The 16,345-nt window shown below is 41.1% G+C and overlaps 1 protein-coding gene across 1 annotated transcript in view; it reads right to left on the bottom strand.

Annotated features, from left to right (window-relative positions):
- Positions 1-7,553: 7,553 nt before the first annotated feature.
- Positions 7,554-16,345, bottom strand: part of CCDC6 (coiled-coil domain containing 6) — a 109,494-nt gene continuing 100,702 nt past the window's right edge. Inside the window, exons 8-9 of the mRNA XM_004427106.3 lie at positions 12,902-13,026; positions 7,554-11,831 (exon numbers count right to left, since the gene is read on the bottom strand). Of these exons, the coding sequence (XP_004427163.1) occupies positions 11,637-11,831; positions 12,902-13,026 (320 nt within the window). The 3' untranslated portion in view covers positions 7,554-11,636. The remainder of the gene's footprint in view (positions 11,832-12,901; positions 13,027-16,345) is intronic.

The raw sequence follows: 16,345 nt of genomic DNA, 5'->3' as shown, positions 1-16,345 counted from the left end.
TAATTACTCTTCTTAAGTACTGACCTAGGGCTAGTGAGAGAAGCAAGTTAGAAGCTGCTCCAAAGGTGTGAAATTGGTCAACGGGACATTAAGCACACCTCAGAGCTGGACCTTCAGAGGACTGACCCCTTATCCTGCATCTCACCTTGATTTAGGCTTGTTGTGCTACCCAACCTGGGGTTATACACTGTATAAGCTGAAAGGCTTATACAACGAGTCATAAACACCCACCACGGAGACAGGCCAGCAATTTAAAAAGAACCCAAAAGTTGAACCTTATATTTCCACCAAGAGATTGAAAAGCCAAAGTAAAATAAAGCCCAATAATTTCCTCTCCCTCATCCCATTCTTAAACTCAGGCCTACCGCTGGAGGTTTCACTCGATACTTGGTTAAGGATAAACTGTTTCTATAGAAGCGTCATTACTTGTACCTTCTTCAGGACTCTCAAGCCTCTTATGATCCCAAACTTCCATAAGGTCATCCCAAAACATAATGACAGCAACATCATATCTCAACAAAAAAATGAGACCCCCATGGGACAACTGTAAGCAGGGGCCTTTCCCAAGCAAAAGGGAAACACTCACCATGCCAGCCCTGTTATCTGTGGAAATGTGTGTATGGAAACAAAAAGGAGAGAACATTCTCCTATGTTTAACTTTGCCAGGATATCAATCACTCCAATCCAGTTGCCCAGAATCTACAACTCGCAAACCCATAAACTTATGCTAATTTCAGAGCAACTTCTCCCCATGTTTCTCATTTTGAAGGGTGGCATATAAAATACTCCTGCCTTCTTGCAAAAATTAGAGTTTTCTATGGTGGCATCTCTAACACTATCTTTCCCAAGACAACCCTCTTTCTTAAAATCTCTTGATCCCCTCCCCTTGATTACTGAAAATTTTACTTTGAAGATCTCAAACATACAAAGTAGAGAACGGTATAACAAACCCTCAGGTATCCATCACCTAATTTAGGCACTCGACATACTGCCCATCTTGTTTTCTCTATACCTACAACCACTTCCCCATCCCCCCATGAAGTATTTCAAAGCTAACCCAAAATATCGTTATCACTGCATCTGTAAATAACTTATTTATAAACTTCTAAAGGGTCCAGATCTTTTAGAAATATTCTTTTTATTTACAGATAAGAAGTAGGCTGAATGCGCCCTATACATCAATAAAAAGTAGCTAACGAATATTAGAGAGATTTGGAAACTCCTTCAAAGTCATGAGTCAGGCAAGAGTTACTCCACCTCAAACCCGCATCTTCTGCTGCTTGGAGTTCTTCCCTCTTCCAGCCACTCTGTGACCTCTCAGGCAGCCCTATCATCTCCCTGATGGCTCTGCTGAGTAAGACTTTGAGCTCATGTTTAAGGAGAAAGCTTCCCCGGATGCAAAGTCTGCTTAAAGCCCTGGAGAAAGGTCTCATGTAAACCTGGAATCTTCCTTGATGGATTTCTGTCTCGGTGGCCTTCCCCAGCACCTTCATCCCAGGGTCCTGACATTCTCATGGATCTGGGGCCCAGGTTCTCAGGGAAATAGCCATTGGCTAGGATAAAAACCTTAAAAAAAAAGGGGGGGGGAAATAGCTACAATACCATTATCATAGCTGGAAAATAAATTAACAATAATTCTTTAATACCAGCTCTCCAGGGAGTGTTCAGTCCACTTCCCCTTTGATCGAGGTGTCCTTGGTCTCTCAGGGGCTGGACTGAGCATGGCGAGAGGCAGACCTCTTTGCTTCTGACAGCACCATCCCCCAACACAGCATATCCTCTCCAAACAAAATTCACAGGCTTCCCTTCCCTCCATTCTGAAGCAACCCTCCTGCACTTCTTTGTTCCTAAATCCCCAACTGCTTCCCAAGGATTTTGTGGCAGCTGCCAATGACCACTGCTCTGGAATTCCTTAAGTCTGTGAGGCCTGCCTGACAGTGATACATCCACCTTGTTACCACATTTCTTTCTCATCAAGGGGTTGAAGATCACATGTTCTAGAGCCAGATGAGCTGGCCTTGCCACTTATGGCGTGGTTCTGGGCAAGTTAGTTAACCGTTATGTGCCTCACTCAGTTTGTAGTCTAACAAGACAAAGAGGAACAGGATGAGGGGCAGCCAGTCTAGTCTAGACTGCCTCTCAGCAAGTACAGAGGAGAGAAAGACAATCTCCCGCAGAGCTCCTCAGTCCCTCCTTGCACTGCCCCTGCTTTTGCGGAATGAAGTTCTGGCCTCCTGTCCTGGCTGAAAACCAGGAAGATGGAGAAGGAAGGTAAAGGCAGAGTGGGGTGGAAACACCGTGGTTGCAAAAACTGTGCCACCTGAGTGTGCCTGAGAAACTGCATGCTCAGGCTCCTGAGGTGAGCGGGCCCAGGTCCAAGCAGCAGTCTTGCGCTCGACACGTGGGATCCTTCCCACAAGAGCAGCTTCGTCAGCTGCCTTGAGATTCCTGAGGGAGTCTCACCTGACCTCTTGCCCTCTGCCAAATCCGGATCCAATCTTGCTCTGAGCATGTAGCTATGCTTGGGGTTTGATGGCCCCAAAATAAATCGGTTTCCTCACTGTCGCCACTGCCCCTGCAGTGGGAGATATAAACACCAGAGGCTTTCTAATAAAGGAGCCTCCACTGACCCCTGGCCCAGAAGTGCCCTAGAACTGGGTCAAAAGGCTCACGAGAGCTGATTGTTCAATTTCCAGGAATTTTGTGAGCTGGTTGTTAAACACAGACACTATTAAAAATTAAATTATATAAACTTATAATTTAAAAGATTATATTAAAAACAAAGGTAAGAAATACTCAAACCACCCCACCTCCCAATGATTTTACTATTATTATGCTTTCAAGGTTACTTACATCGAATATATCTGTATGTGGAAATACTATATAACGCTGTGCTACTGCACATCTCTCTTCGAGTGACTTCACATTGGTGGCTTGAAATCAGCCATGGTGGGGAGTATTTATATCACGAAAATTGGCAAACAGTACAAATCAGGGCTTATTCTCCCAGAAAGCAGATTGATAAACACTTATCAATACACACCTCTCTGACTCATCTCCTCTATAATTCTAGACCTGTGGACACATCCTCATCTCAGCCTGCCGAAACCATGCTGTATGTTGAATCTGGGGAGAGCCAGGAGCAAATTAGATGGTAATAGAACTATGAGAATTCAGGGACACTTTAATCCTATCTCATATTTTGGCCAACCTTCCCTATGAGGCTCAGAAGAAAGATTTACCGCAGTCCCTTGCATGGTCAACATACCACTTTCTTATTATTAGCTGGACTTGTGCTAGGAACTTCCAGCGCAGGCCTCTCTCCAAACAGGGCTTCAGTATTCACCTCTCGCCCTCCTACTCCTTCCCTCTTCTCTTTCTCACGCATACACACAAGCTTAGATCTTCATTCCTCAAATACCCTCTGGCAGGGCTTCACAAACTCAAAAGCCTGCAGGGACCACACTGCAATAACGTGTGTGGTGGGCGGAGGCACCAGCGGGGCTCTGAAGAGGGGCAGGTGTTTTCTGTTCTCTGGGCACAGCTACTGCTCAGCCTCGGCTGAGGGTGAAACGGAGGGACGAGGCCCTGCTGCGATCTTCTCTTTCAAGAGAAATTAGGAATCTGGATTTTTTAAAATAAAAATCTCCTTCATTTTCAATTAAAAAGTATTTCAAATTTTCATAACTTGTAACTATGTGAGGTGACAGATATGTTAACTAACCTTAGTGTGGTAATCATTTCACAATATATACATATATCAAATCATTACGTTGTACACCTTAAACTTAGAAATTTTTTTATTTCTCAATAAAGCTGGGGGAAAAAGAAAAAAGGAAACATAAAACACGTTACATCTTTCCACCCTTGGGAAAACAATTTTTCAGGGGAAACCAAATGATGGTGTAAGGTATTTAGCCCCCAGGCCACCTGTAGCCGACCTGATACAATGCATCACACCATGAAATTGGCCCACCTGATTTCTCTATGAACGTTCACGCACGAGCCAGCATCCCTCATCAAACACGGGGCAGCCACTCTTGGTTTTGCCGCCCCAGGCCTTCGAGGAAGCCTCATGCACTAACCCAGAAAATCCGAATGTGGGAGTCATTCTCCCCAGGGGCACCTTCAATCAGTAGCTGAAAGGAGTTGGTGAATCCAAGTCCCAGCATTCCCATCCTCCACTGGGACAATTGGAGGCACATTCTAGATTATTCCTTGGGGATCCCATAGGATTGAGCTTCAGTTGCCCACAATGCTAACAGGCTCATCAACACACCCTTCCCTGGTCTCACTTTCTCCACATCCTCGTTCTACTTCCTGGAATCACCTCCCAAGTAAGCTTCTTGCACTCAAGCCCTTGTCTCAGTTTGCCTTCAGGGAACCCAGTCACCTCTAGGATCCATGCCCTTACCTCCAGTTTTTCCCCAGTGCTGTTCCCTCTGTCCCAAACACTCTTCACCTAATTCCTACCTGTTCTTCAAGAATCTGCTTAAAGATCAATCCCTCTGGAAATCTCTGCCCCTTTTTCTCATCTAATACTGTGAGGCCCCCTGCACTGTTTCTCCAGTCATAACACTTAGCGCCCTTGTAAACTAGCAGCACCGAAAGGGAAGGAACTGCAGTATTCTTGCCCCCACAGCGTTCTCAGTACCATACACAGCGGCTGGCGCAATTCGTATTTTAAAAATATTCATAGGGGCCGGCCCCGTGGCTTAGTGGTTAAGTGTGCGTGCTCCGCTGCTGGCGGCCTGGGTTCAGATCCCGGGCGCGCACCGACGAACTGCTTCTCTGGCCATGCTGAGGCCGTGTCCCACATACAGCAACTAGAAGGCTGTGCAACTATGACATACAACTATCTACTGGGGCTTTGGGGGAAAAAAATAAATAAATAAAAATTATAAAAAAAAAAAAATTCATAGAATTAAATGTTAGAAATAGTTAAGAAGCTACAATATGAAGAACTTATACTCTCTAAAGTTTAACAATACATTCATTGAACCCTAATGACCCTATTCTCATTCCTATTTTATAGGTGAGGAAACCAAAGCCCAGAAAACTGGCCTTAGACCAGACTCGAATTCACAGGACATTTCTTACTGTACCTGGCTGCCTTAAACCTGAGGCTTTGTGCCAACACTAAAGTGACTAATAGGGGTAGTCAGTCAATTCCCAAGTAGCATAATTTCCCAACAGTGGTTCCCCAGAACCCAGGCAGAGCTGCCCCTGGGAGAGTGGGGGAGGGAGAGAAGTAGATCAAATAGGCTTAACTTGAATTTCAAGAGCTGCCTTTTAAAGGAACATTTAAAAAGCACAAACGTAAATCCACAAAACACTTAAAGCAAGTTTTTTGTTGTTTTAAATTTTAGATATTGTATTTTTTATCTCTAGAAGTTCAATTTGGGTCTTTTTTATAGTTTTCATTTTTCTCATCATGCTCACGCTTCCTTCTGGCTTCATGAACACACAGAGAATGTTTATAATAGCTGTTTTCACATCCTCATCTATTAATTCTATCATCTGTTTCACTTCTGAGTTTGGCTTTTTGTTTTTTGCTTTTAAGATGAAAAATTTTAAGATTAATTACTAAGATCTTTTGGGGGGATAATTAGTAATCTTGAAAGCTGCACTAAATCATTAGTGGGGTATCAGAAAATAAGATCTTTAGAAAAACATCTAAAGATATTTAGTTCGATAACATTCAATGTAATATGGAATTAGGGGTGATATGTAAGACAGAACAGAAAACTTGAAGGGACAGGGATTCATCTCTCGTGTCAACATAAACATCAGACACAAACCATAATTTACCTCACACTGACTTCTTTCTCCATTTCTAAAGAGAACGTTAAAAAGTCTAGGCTTGGATTAGACATTAGTGATTGAATACTATTGCATTTTCATGAGTATTTTTATTTTTTTTTGAAGATTAGCCCTGAGCTAACATCTGTTGCCAATCCTCCTCTTTTTGCTGAGGAAGATTGGCCCTGGGCTAACATCCGTGCCATTTTCCTCTACTTTATATGGGACGCTGCCGCAGCATGGCTTGGTAAGCAGTGCGTAGGTCCACATCCAGGATCCGAATCTGCGAGCCCCCGGCGGCCGAACTGGAGTACGTGAACTTAACGCTACACCACCAGGCTGGCCCCCACAAGTATTTTTTTATTTAAATAGCCTATGCAATAAAAGAAGGACCCAGATTTACGTGTAGAATTTTATGTAAACACAAAAAATTTTCTAAACCAACCGTTTCAATTTTAGAAGCACCATGTGGACATAGAGACTCTAAAAGTTATTAAAAGAAAAAAAGAAATACACATGCAGCTTAAACTTTTACTTGTTAAAGCACTTTGTTTAAATCCTGTTTTCTTTAAACTCTACCTGAAATAAAAATGGCTATCCCCATTATACAGATTAGAAAACTGAAGCTGGCAGATGAAGCCAAGACTTGAATTCAGAGGGCCTGGGTAATTTCTTAGTCAACATTTTCATCAAGTTACAACCGAAACATCCTTGCCACGAGTGGAGAGGCATTTTGAGATTTTGGTCCATTCACCAAATGACTAAAGAAATTAAAAACTCTTTTCATTAACTAACAGTTAACATGGAATCTTGCTTAAGCCAGTGAGTCAAAACTCTAGGTTTATTTAGCACTTTTATAGAGACAAGGGCCTAGATTAAGTTTGCACTCACAAGACGGTGTCACCACTGCGTTCTTGAAGACTATACTCCTAAGACTATGCCCTAACACAGGATCCTGTGAGTACTGTGATTCTCCCCCCTGGAATGTGGACTCTGCTAGGGGCTTACTACAACGCAACTGATGAACCATACACTCCCCAAACATGCATAAAACATCACCCCAAACATTCATTCTAAGTTTCTTCCTAAATGAATGGATGTGGAAGGCACTAGTCTGTGTCTTATTGTGTGAAGGACTGTACGAGGCTTTCATCTTAATTTTCTCATTTTAGCAAGGCATGTAATATTATTATTTTACAGCTAAGGAACTTGAGTTCCAGAGAGGTTAAAACAGTGGCCCAGTGAAAGAACTGGTACTCAAACCTAGAACTGATTCTAAAGCCATGCTTCCTACAAGGTAGGAAGAGAAAACCATACAGAGAGATTTAAAACTTTAATAAGCTCAGTAATATACCAACTATAAAATCCAAAGCCTGAATGTGTGTACATGTGTGTATATACACATATATTTGCTTTTACATAACATTTTGGGAATGAGTGTGGCTTTCCTTTCCTTTTCATTATCTCCTAGGTTTAGGATTTCAAATTGAAATACAACACATATGTGAAATGGTGCACAAATTATAAGCATACAGTTCAGTGAATTTTCAAAAAATCCCAGATAACCAAGACCCTGATTAAGAAACAGAACAGTACCAGCCCCTTTTGTGTCCTTTTCTTAAGTTTCCTGTCTAAGGCAGCCTTTAGTATTCAGAGTCTAAGTCGATGTCTATCAGAAGCCACCAGAAAACAATGTTCATTTTCCGACTCAAAGACCAGAAAGAAAGAGACAGGGTTTAAGACTCAAGTGGTACATTTTAAAAAATTATCTTTATTTAGTTTTCTGATTCAGCACATGTATCAAAGACTAATCAACAAAAGTAAATAAGACATTAATTGGAAGTCTTACATCTCTCTAAACTCTGACCAAGAATGTCAAGATTGCCACTATTACCAGAACTCCAACCTAGTCAAGTTGTAGACAAGCTATCATGAACAACATACAGTGTGCACGGATATGCAGAGGCAACAGACATGCTCGCACTTGGCTCTCCTCTCTTCCTTGTTGACGTCTTTCCATCTGACAGTCCACTTTTGCTTTCCATGCTAAGTTCCAAAGAAAGTCCAAAGGCTCAGGGTCAACCTGATCATACACTCTTCCGGAGGAATGCATTCTTAAACTGTTGTGCCTGCAACTTTGTTTTTGCCAGGATGAAGTTCAGATCGAGATGTACAATACAATCTAGATGACGGTGCAGACTAAGAACTAAAGTTGAGCAGTAATCCGAGTTAAGGCATGAATGCACACACACACGTGCACACACACAGCACCCACGCTATCATGAACATAGGATTCCTTCCATTGCCTAACAAAAGGCAACCAGGGCTTGGCAGTTAACCACAACTGCTGAGCATTCTGGAAAATGCTCCCTAAAATCTTATGCTAACAGCTGTGTGTGTATGTGTTTTATCAAAAAAAAAAAAAAAAAAAATTACAGAGAAAAAAGAAAAACTAGAAAAAAACAAAAACCTAAAAACCCCTTAATCTCTTACAATGGCTCTTGAGCATGGAACTCATGTAGCAGCGTCAATGGCTGGCTCTTTAATAATTTGGAAATAAAAGGTTGTTTTACTATGTATTTCTTTGGTAGTCATCACTACAAAGTTTCAGTGTTGGTTACCTATAAGACAAGTACTAGACAGAAGATCAAGCTACATAGAAATATTTCTTCTGTACTGATAAGATAAAAATACCGAGCTCTCGAAGCCAAGTTAGTATGCTTTTTCTTGCCTTATTGGGCATCCTCTACAAGCAAGGCTTCATGCAGGAAAAGTTCGTGTCTACCTAACAAGGGGTAATACATATTCTAATTTCCTACAATTGAACAGTTAAAAATTCACATTATCAATTATTTCTGGTCAAATCAGAAGCCAACTGCAAAGGGAAAGCAGCACTTGGTGTCAAAGCCACATTCTGGTCACACATTCATTCCATGGTTGTGGCATCTCAGGAGCTCAGAATTTAAAACTCCTTTCAATTCACAAAGGAGTAAGTTCAATTCAATCTTAAATACTTCCACCATCTGCCAAATTTCTAGAATTCTGTCTAGAATGCCAGCATGCTTGATGAGAGAAAGCAGTTCAAAGCCCAGAGAGGTGTCAGGTATTAGGTAAGATAATTTGGTTTTGTACAAAAGGCATGGTAATCTGGCAATGGAGTACTTATCCTATTAGCAGCACAGTGGTAGCCAAAGGTCTCTGTCAGCAAGACAGGAAAAGGAAGGTACTGAAGCTACTGTTGCTCCCGCCCGCCTTCGGGATGGCTACTGATTTTACAAAGGCCTTCTGGGAGTCAGTCCAGGGTTACCCTGGGCGAGTGGGCAAAAGGAATGGCAGTAACCATGTTCAGCCCCCATGAGAAATGCCTGAGCTAAGTCCACTTCCCATGGGTGAGGGGGCTCTTGCCTCTATGGGCTCAGGGTCTGATACTTATGGGTCCCCAGTGGCTAAAGAATTGCCCTAGCAGGTACTGCCCAAATGTGATGGGGTCATAAAACACTTTAAAAGGACATGAAACAGCACAAATTCAAAATAGTAGTGTTTGGTCTATCGATTCTGAATGTCCACAGGGAGAGGCAACTAGATTTATGTTGAAAAAGTGCTGTTTGTAGGAGCTGTTTTATTTTGAAATGAAATGACTAGTCTAGGGGAACCAGCACTATGTTCTGCAGAAGTCTGAATGTCAAGAACCTGTCTCGCAAAGGCATTTATCAGGAAGTGTTTGCTCACTGCAAGTGCTTTTTTATTCACCATGTGGCGATGTCTCGACTTTTGTGCTTTCAGGAGGTAACTAAATTGACAGGAAGCGGAGGGAAGTTCACTACAATACGGACTTGCTTGTTTGAATGCAAGACACTATCTAACGGCACTGAAATCTATAATCTTGTAAAAGAGTCTTGTAAACATATACTATATTTCTCCTATTGGAAAAACCGAGAACTGTACCATGAAGGCAGAATGCGTTTGCTTACTCTCAGCGTTACTTGGAAGGGCAATGGACCAGGAGGGACAGTGAGCTGTTGGTGAAATCCCCGGGTTTGATACGACCCTGTCTGATTGAGTTAAAAACCTAAAGCCTCAATAATTAGATGCCGCAATTCTTCCCCATATTTGAGAACTGTACTGTGATTATGTATATTACACACACATTATAAATAAAATTTATATAGACGTACGATTTCTTCCCAACAATGGAGGAGTGACGTTCTCAGTTTGGGGGTGGAAGCAGGAAGAGGTGAAAAATCCTATTGTTGCTTTTACTCTCAAGTTCTTAAAATGCTACTCAAACACTATTATCCAACAAGACTTTTATCATTCTTAAATATGCATTTGAAGGCAAAAATGGAGGTTTCTATACTGTACAACATTAAATATCTACAATGTCATGGTTCCTTATTTTTAGGAGTGTGTTCAATAAAGAGCTAGCTAGTAGAGATAGATGGTTGTCACAAAACATGGTCTCTTAAAAATTACTGATAAATTAATTTTCAGTTCTCTGATTATATCCAACAGACACACATTCTCATCATAAAATATACATTCTCTAGTAAGTTATTTTCGTCCACAGCATATATAAATATGCAAACACAGGTGGTAAAAATCACTTTACTACCCAAGTACAAAACAGGGACTGCTAAAAAGCAAAAATAAAGATGTTGCAAGTATTAAGAAAAGAGTGACTCACAGTGTTCCACTTCAAAGTGAAACCAAACAATTTATTTGTGCTAAATGAATGGAAATAACGTATTCAGGATATACTTTGTACACTGCACTTGCTTATACTGGGCGAAATAAGCAGTCATCAATGCTAATGTGCTACTTTCCTCTATACCTCTTTTCTTTTCTGCCAAGCAATAAAGTATTTTGTGGTCATTATGCCAAGATATTCCTATAATGCTCATTTCAAATAGTATTTTGCACCTTTAAAATATTTGTTCGAACTCTATTTTAGGGGAACACAAATAAAGAATGCAAAGGGAAAAATAGCTGTTTTTGTTACAGTCACGTTGCCTTCTGCAGCAGAAATCAAATAGCACGTTCTAATCAGCCATCGCAACCACTGGTGGGTAGGACAACATTTATCGACTCATGTTAGAAGGGGTCAGTTTGGGTAGATTAACATTAAGGATAAAGAAAGAATCACACTTTAATATACAATAATTATCCATCCTATGCATGTGGAGTAGGTACAGCCACGTGATCTATTACTTTAGACTATCTGTTTTACAAGAGACACGGATGTTGATATATACTGAAAATAACCTATAAAAAGTGTATCTGTAGAAAGCTCTATTAAACAGTGTACTGTCTTGGGCACTGATCCATCTAACTTTCCACTCTACATTGAAAGCTAGATTTTCAAAGGTCTGAATGTAGTGCTAAATTATTGGTATGTTTGGTAAACACCATTATAATGGGGGGGGCGGTAATAACAGCTCAGTAATTTTCTGCAAATTCATGGAAAAAAATATAAAAAAGATATCTCTTTTTATTTTACAAACCTAAAAGCCAGGAAAATGAAGCTCTGGGCCAAGCAAAAATTGCACACTGCTGCTGAATTACCAAATATTGAATAGCGAATGTTCCAGCCAGGGAATAGACATACGTGTAGATTCAAGTAAAACACTGATGGAAAAAGTTGTCTGTTTAGTGTTGTAGACCCACAACACTGGCTGCGTTTCCAACAAACATTTACAACACAATTAATAGTGAAGCCTAGATAACCTCAGTGCAAATAAGTCAGATCCAAATATGCCAGGGAAAGAAGCCTTTGGCGTTGAGTAGACGGCTCCACTGTACAAGTCCCAACGTGAGATTCAGACTAAGCACATGCATTAAGGCTGGGAGGAGGGGTGCACTGAATGTTGCAAGGGGGCGGGCTGCGAGGTGGCTGCTGAGGGGACTGCGGGCTGCATGGGTGGCGGAGGTGGAGGTGGAGGTGGCTGGACTGGGGTCTGTGTGTTGGGAGACGGTGGTGGCGTGGGCCGTTTGAATTTGTCAGGACTGTTGCTTCTCCGTGGTGAAGGCCTCTGTAGAGAGAGAAACAGCAGGTCAGTCCAGGTATGGACAGCGCATTTCTAACACAGCCTAACTTGGAGCTGAGGCTAGTGGAAAGCGGACCAACAAAGACAAGAAGCAAGTGTTTCCTTATCTACTCCTACTGGTTTCTGAACTAGTAATGAAAACTTAAACAAGGTAGAGTTTACACCTTCACCTATGAAAAAGCCAGGCAACATTACTATGAAATTTGCACTGACCAAACTACTGGACTTGGGCCCTTCAATGAGATAGTCCTAAAATGAAAAAACAGCTGTCACATTCTCCCCTGAAATCTCTTCTGTCCATTGTACGTCCCCAGTTTCTTCTACCACTCCAAGTTTTCAATATCCTGGAAGCTACAGCTCACCTAAAAATATTTCTTTTACATAAACCCTATCAAACCAGCAAAACAGCTTCAGAAACATCTTACATGCTTTTGTAGAATAGGGTTCTTCTTTCCAAGACTCCCTTATTGGGAATACTCTCCACTCTCCTATTCTCAAACCCGTATCTGCCACATTTCCAATGGCTCTGTTAGTCAACTAAATAACTAGCTCTAAAGAAAAAACTCAACTCCCAAGTGGAGTTTGAACCAGAGATGCACTTAAGCTTCCTTCCGATTCCAGGAGAGAAAATTCTGAGTAGAACTAGAAACAAGGCTAATCTCAGGAAGAATACTGAGGGTCAGTGAACTGTGACGGTGCAGACAATAAATACTTCAGACATTATGGCAACCAACAATAATTCATTATGGCAAGGAGCTGGCCACAGTTCAATCGGGGCATTGGCCAGGGTTCAAAATTACATTTCACAAAGGGCAATTTTTCTCAGAAAGTGAAGTTGAAGTTTTGCCTCCTGGGAAGGGATTTTAGTTTCAACTCCAGAATTCAATGCCAAACTATTGGGAACTCTCTATAGTTTTAAGGTGAACTGATAGAGGAAGGGAGGGAAGAAGGAAGAAAGGTTAATGTCTAAGGGCATCAATCCTAGTCTCCCAAGAAGGACCAGTTGCTACCACCATCAGGAGTCAAGTGCTGCTTCCTGCACCATGGATACTTACTGTGATACCATGAGATGCTCCCATATGCTGCACATGAAGACCTGGGGAATTGTAATAAGACATTCCGGCTCTAGTCAGTGAAGTTGGTGGTGTGAAACCAACTGTGTGACTTGCATATGACAGACCTGAAATATAACAACAACTTGTAAGTATTATTTCAAACTCAATTATCTGGTGTCTTCAACCATCTAGGAGGCTTTAAAATGAAGAAGTTCTCAGTCACCCACAAAAATGAAAATAGATGAGAAGCATGGTGGGCTCACCAACTGGCCTGCTGGATAACAAGGGATAGAAAAGTTAAGCCCTGAAACAGAAAAGAGAGCCCAGAAATACGTCCATGCATAAATGGTCAAATGATCTTCAACAAAGGTGCTAAGAATACACAATGGGGAAAGGGTAGTCTCCTCAACAGTGTTGAGACAACTGAATATCCACATGTAAAAGAATGAAACTGGACCTCTTTCTTATGCCTTTCACAAAAATCAACTCGAAATGGATTAAAGACTTAAACATAAGACCTGAAACCGTAAAAGAAACTGTAGAAGAAAACACAGGGGAAAAGCTTCAAGACATTTCTCTTGCAATGATTTCTTAGATATGACACCAAAAGCACAGCCACAAAAGCAAAACTAGACAAGTGGGACATCAAACTAAAAAGCTTCTGCTCAACAAAGGAAACAATCAACAGAAAAATAACCTAAGGAATGGGAAAAATTATTTACAAACCGTATATCAGATGAAATATTAGTATCCAAAATATATAAGGAACTCCTACAACTTGACAGCAAATAAATAACCTGATTAAAAAATAGGCAAAGGACCTGAATAGTCATTTTTCTAAAGAAGACATACAAATGGCCAATAGGTACATGTAAAGATGCTCAACATCACTAATCATCAGGGAAATGCAAATCAAAACCACAATGAGATATCACCTCACAGCTACTAGGATGGCTATTATAAAGAAAAAAAAAAAGATAAGCATTGGCAAGGATGTGGAGAAATTGGAAACCTTGTGCACTGTTGGTAGGAATGTATACTGGTACAGCCCCTATGGAAAACAGCATGGAGGTTCCTCAAAAAATTAAAAATAAAACTACCATATGATCCAGCAATCCCACTTCTGGGTATTTATCAAAAGAATTGAAATCAAGATCTTGAAAGAAATTTACACTCCCATATTCATCGCAACATTATTCACAGTAGCCAAGATGTAGAAACAACCTAAATGTCCATCAACAGATGAGTAAAGAAAACACGGTATATACATATAACGGAATTTCTTCAGCCTTTAAAAAGAAGTAAAACTGAGATGTAGGAATGTAGCAGCTAGACATGAGAAGAAATGAGAATAAAGTGGAAAAAACAGATCAAAGGGGTAAAAAATCAGAAACAAAAAAAAAGGGAAGTGTCAAAAGGTACACCAACAATAATGAGACAAAGCCATTGTGTGTGTGTGTGTGTGTGTGTGTGTGTGTGTGTGTTAGCCCTCAAGACAAAAATCACCACTGAGACTTTTGCAACTTCAAGATATTCAATGGAGAAAATAAAAGCCCTATATATGCCAATGTTCCCCAAAAGAAACTGATAGTTAAGGAAGAAACAACCCCCACCCACTATAATGTTCTAAGACCCTAGAATCATCTCCAAAGTATTTTAAAAGTACACATGTCTAGGCTCTCCTGACTATTACATAGGTCTGGGTTGGGGTCCAAACAGCTGTATTTTTCAAACATTCTAAAGGTAGTCATCACCTACGGGCAGCCTAAGCAGCCTTGGTCTTCGTGAGTTAAGTGCTGATGGTCCAGTGGTCTGGGGCATCGCTTATTTATCACTGCGTAAATGTAGCTATCTTTACATCTTTGAATTCCCAGCATCTACCAGGGTATCTAGCACAGGGCAAGTTCACACGAATGGACAGAGTGAAAAGGGAAACAAAGGAGCAATTTGGAGAGTTTGGATGAAACTATCTATTGTCAATCACTTTTTATCTAAGATCAGCTGTTAGTGCTGCTTTCCCATTTGACGTATTTCCATTTCCAATTGTGGATTTTCGGTTCACATTTACAAAATGGAGGTCTGGGGTAAAGTACAAGTCTTTGGGAGCTAAGCGGTCATTTACTTGATGTTTATCTGTATCACAAGGACAGGACTTCATTCCCCTGGGGAGGGAAGAAAAGGTCTTCTTCCAACAGCTTTGGGGAATACAACCCTAATCCTATTTCTTTGTGATGAAATTTAAGAGAAAGACTATGAAAGTGGATCCTTATCCCCAGATAGAGAAGCTCAGGGGGTTCAATTCATAATAAAAAAAAATAAGATCTAGCCTACTTTCTAGCATTACAAGGCTAATTATTAGTACGTTAAACTGCTAATCAAGAATGTTCAAAGACTCTTTATTGCCTACATTAAAAAAAAAAAATCTTTTCCCTGCCTATTATAAAGGCCTTCTGCATTGGGCTCCAAACTGTCTTCTGATGTTCTAGGTCAGTGGTTCTCAACACTGAGTATTAAAGCCTTTACCCAACCCCAAATGAAATGCATCAGAATCCATGGGGAGCAGGGCCCCAGGGCAGCCGGTGGTAAGAACCACAGTGACCTTATCACTCTTGATTCTGACTTCCACATCCCAGTTCACGCCGTGCCCTTTGCCTGGGATGTCGTCTCTTTACCACAGGACTTGCTTCTTCCTTCCCCCCATGTCAGTCAGGACCTCACTCAGCCTTTGAAGAGGCAAACAGCCCAGACTGTCGAGCCGACGGCCATCTTATCTCAGACTCTAGTTCTGCCACTTGGCACTGGGTGACAGTTGACTTTAGATCCCTCAACTGTAAAATGGGATTACCATAGTGACCTCACAAGATTGTTGTGAGGATGAAATGAGTTCATATCACCAAGTGCTCCGAGAGTGCCTGGCACAAGGTAAGGGCTCAGGAAGTTTCAGCTCATTAATTCCTCCTTCAAGGCCCTTCTCAAAACTCTCTAAGCTGCCACCTCTCTCTTCTTGGAATCTCTTTTGCTGGTGGCTCTCTTCTTTGAATCTCTTTTTAAACTATTTAGCTTTTTTTTAATTATAACTTTGTATTTTAAAATAGTTTATGATTCATAAGAAGTTACAAAAATACTACAGGGTTCCCCTGTACCCTTCACCCAACTTTCCCCCATGATATCTTATATAACCATAGCACATTGTCAAACTAAGAAACTGACAGTGGTCCCATACTAGTGACTGAGGTACAGACTTGATGTGGATTTCATCAGTTTTTACTGCACTCTTCATATGTGTATGAGTGTGTACAGCTCAGTGTAATTTTAACACATGTGAAGATTTGAGTAACTATCACCACAATCAGGACTGCACCTCAAACCAGTACCACAAAGAAACTCCCTCATGTTAGTCCCTTTACTAGTCACACCTTCCCTCTAATCTTAACCCCTGGCAAT

This window comes from Ceratotherium simum, chromosome 6, assembly GCF_057802395.1.
Source record: "Ceratotherium simum simum isolate JZ-2026a chromosome 6, ASM5780239v1, whole genome shotgun sequence".
Classification (NCBI taxonomy): domain Eukaryota; kingdom Metazoa; phylum Chordata; class Mammalia; order Perissodactyla; family Rhinocerotidae; genus Ceratotherium; species Ceratotherium simum.
The sequence above is the reverse complement of the archived record's forward strand: the minus strand, read 5'-3'. Positions and strand labels throughout refer to the sequence as shown.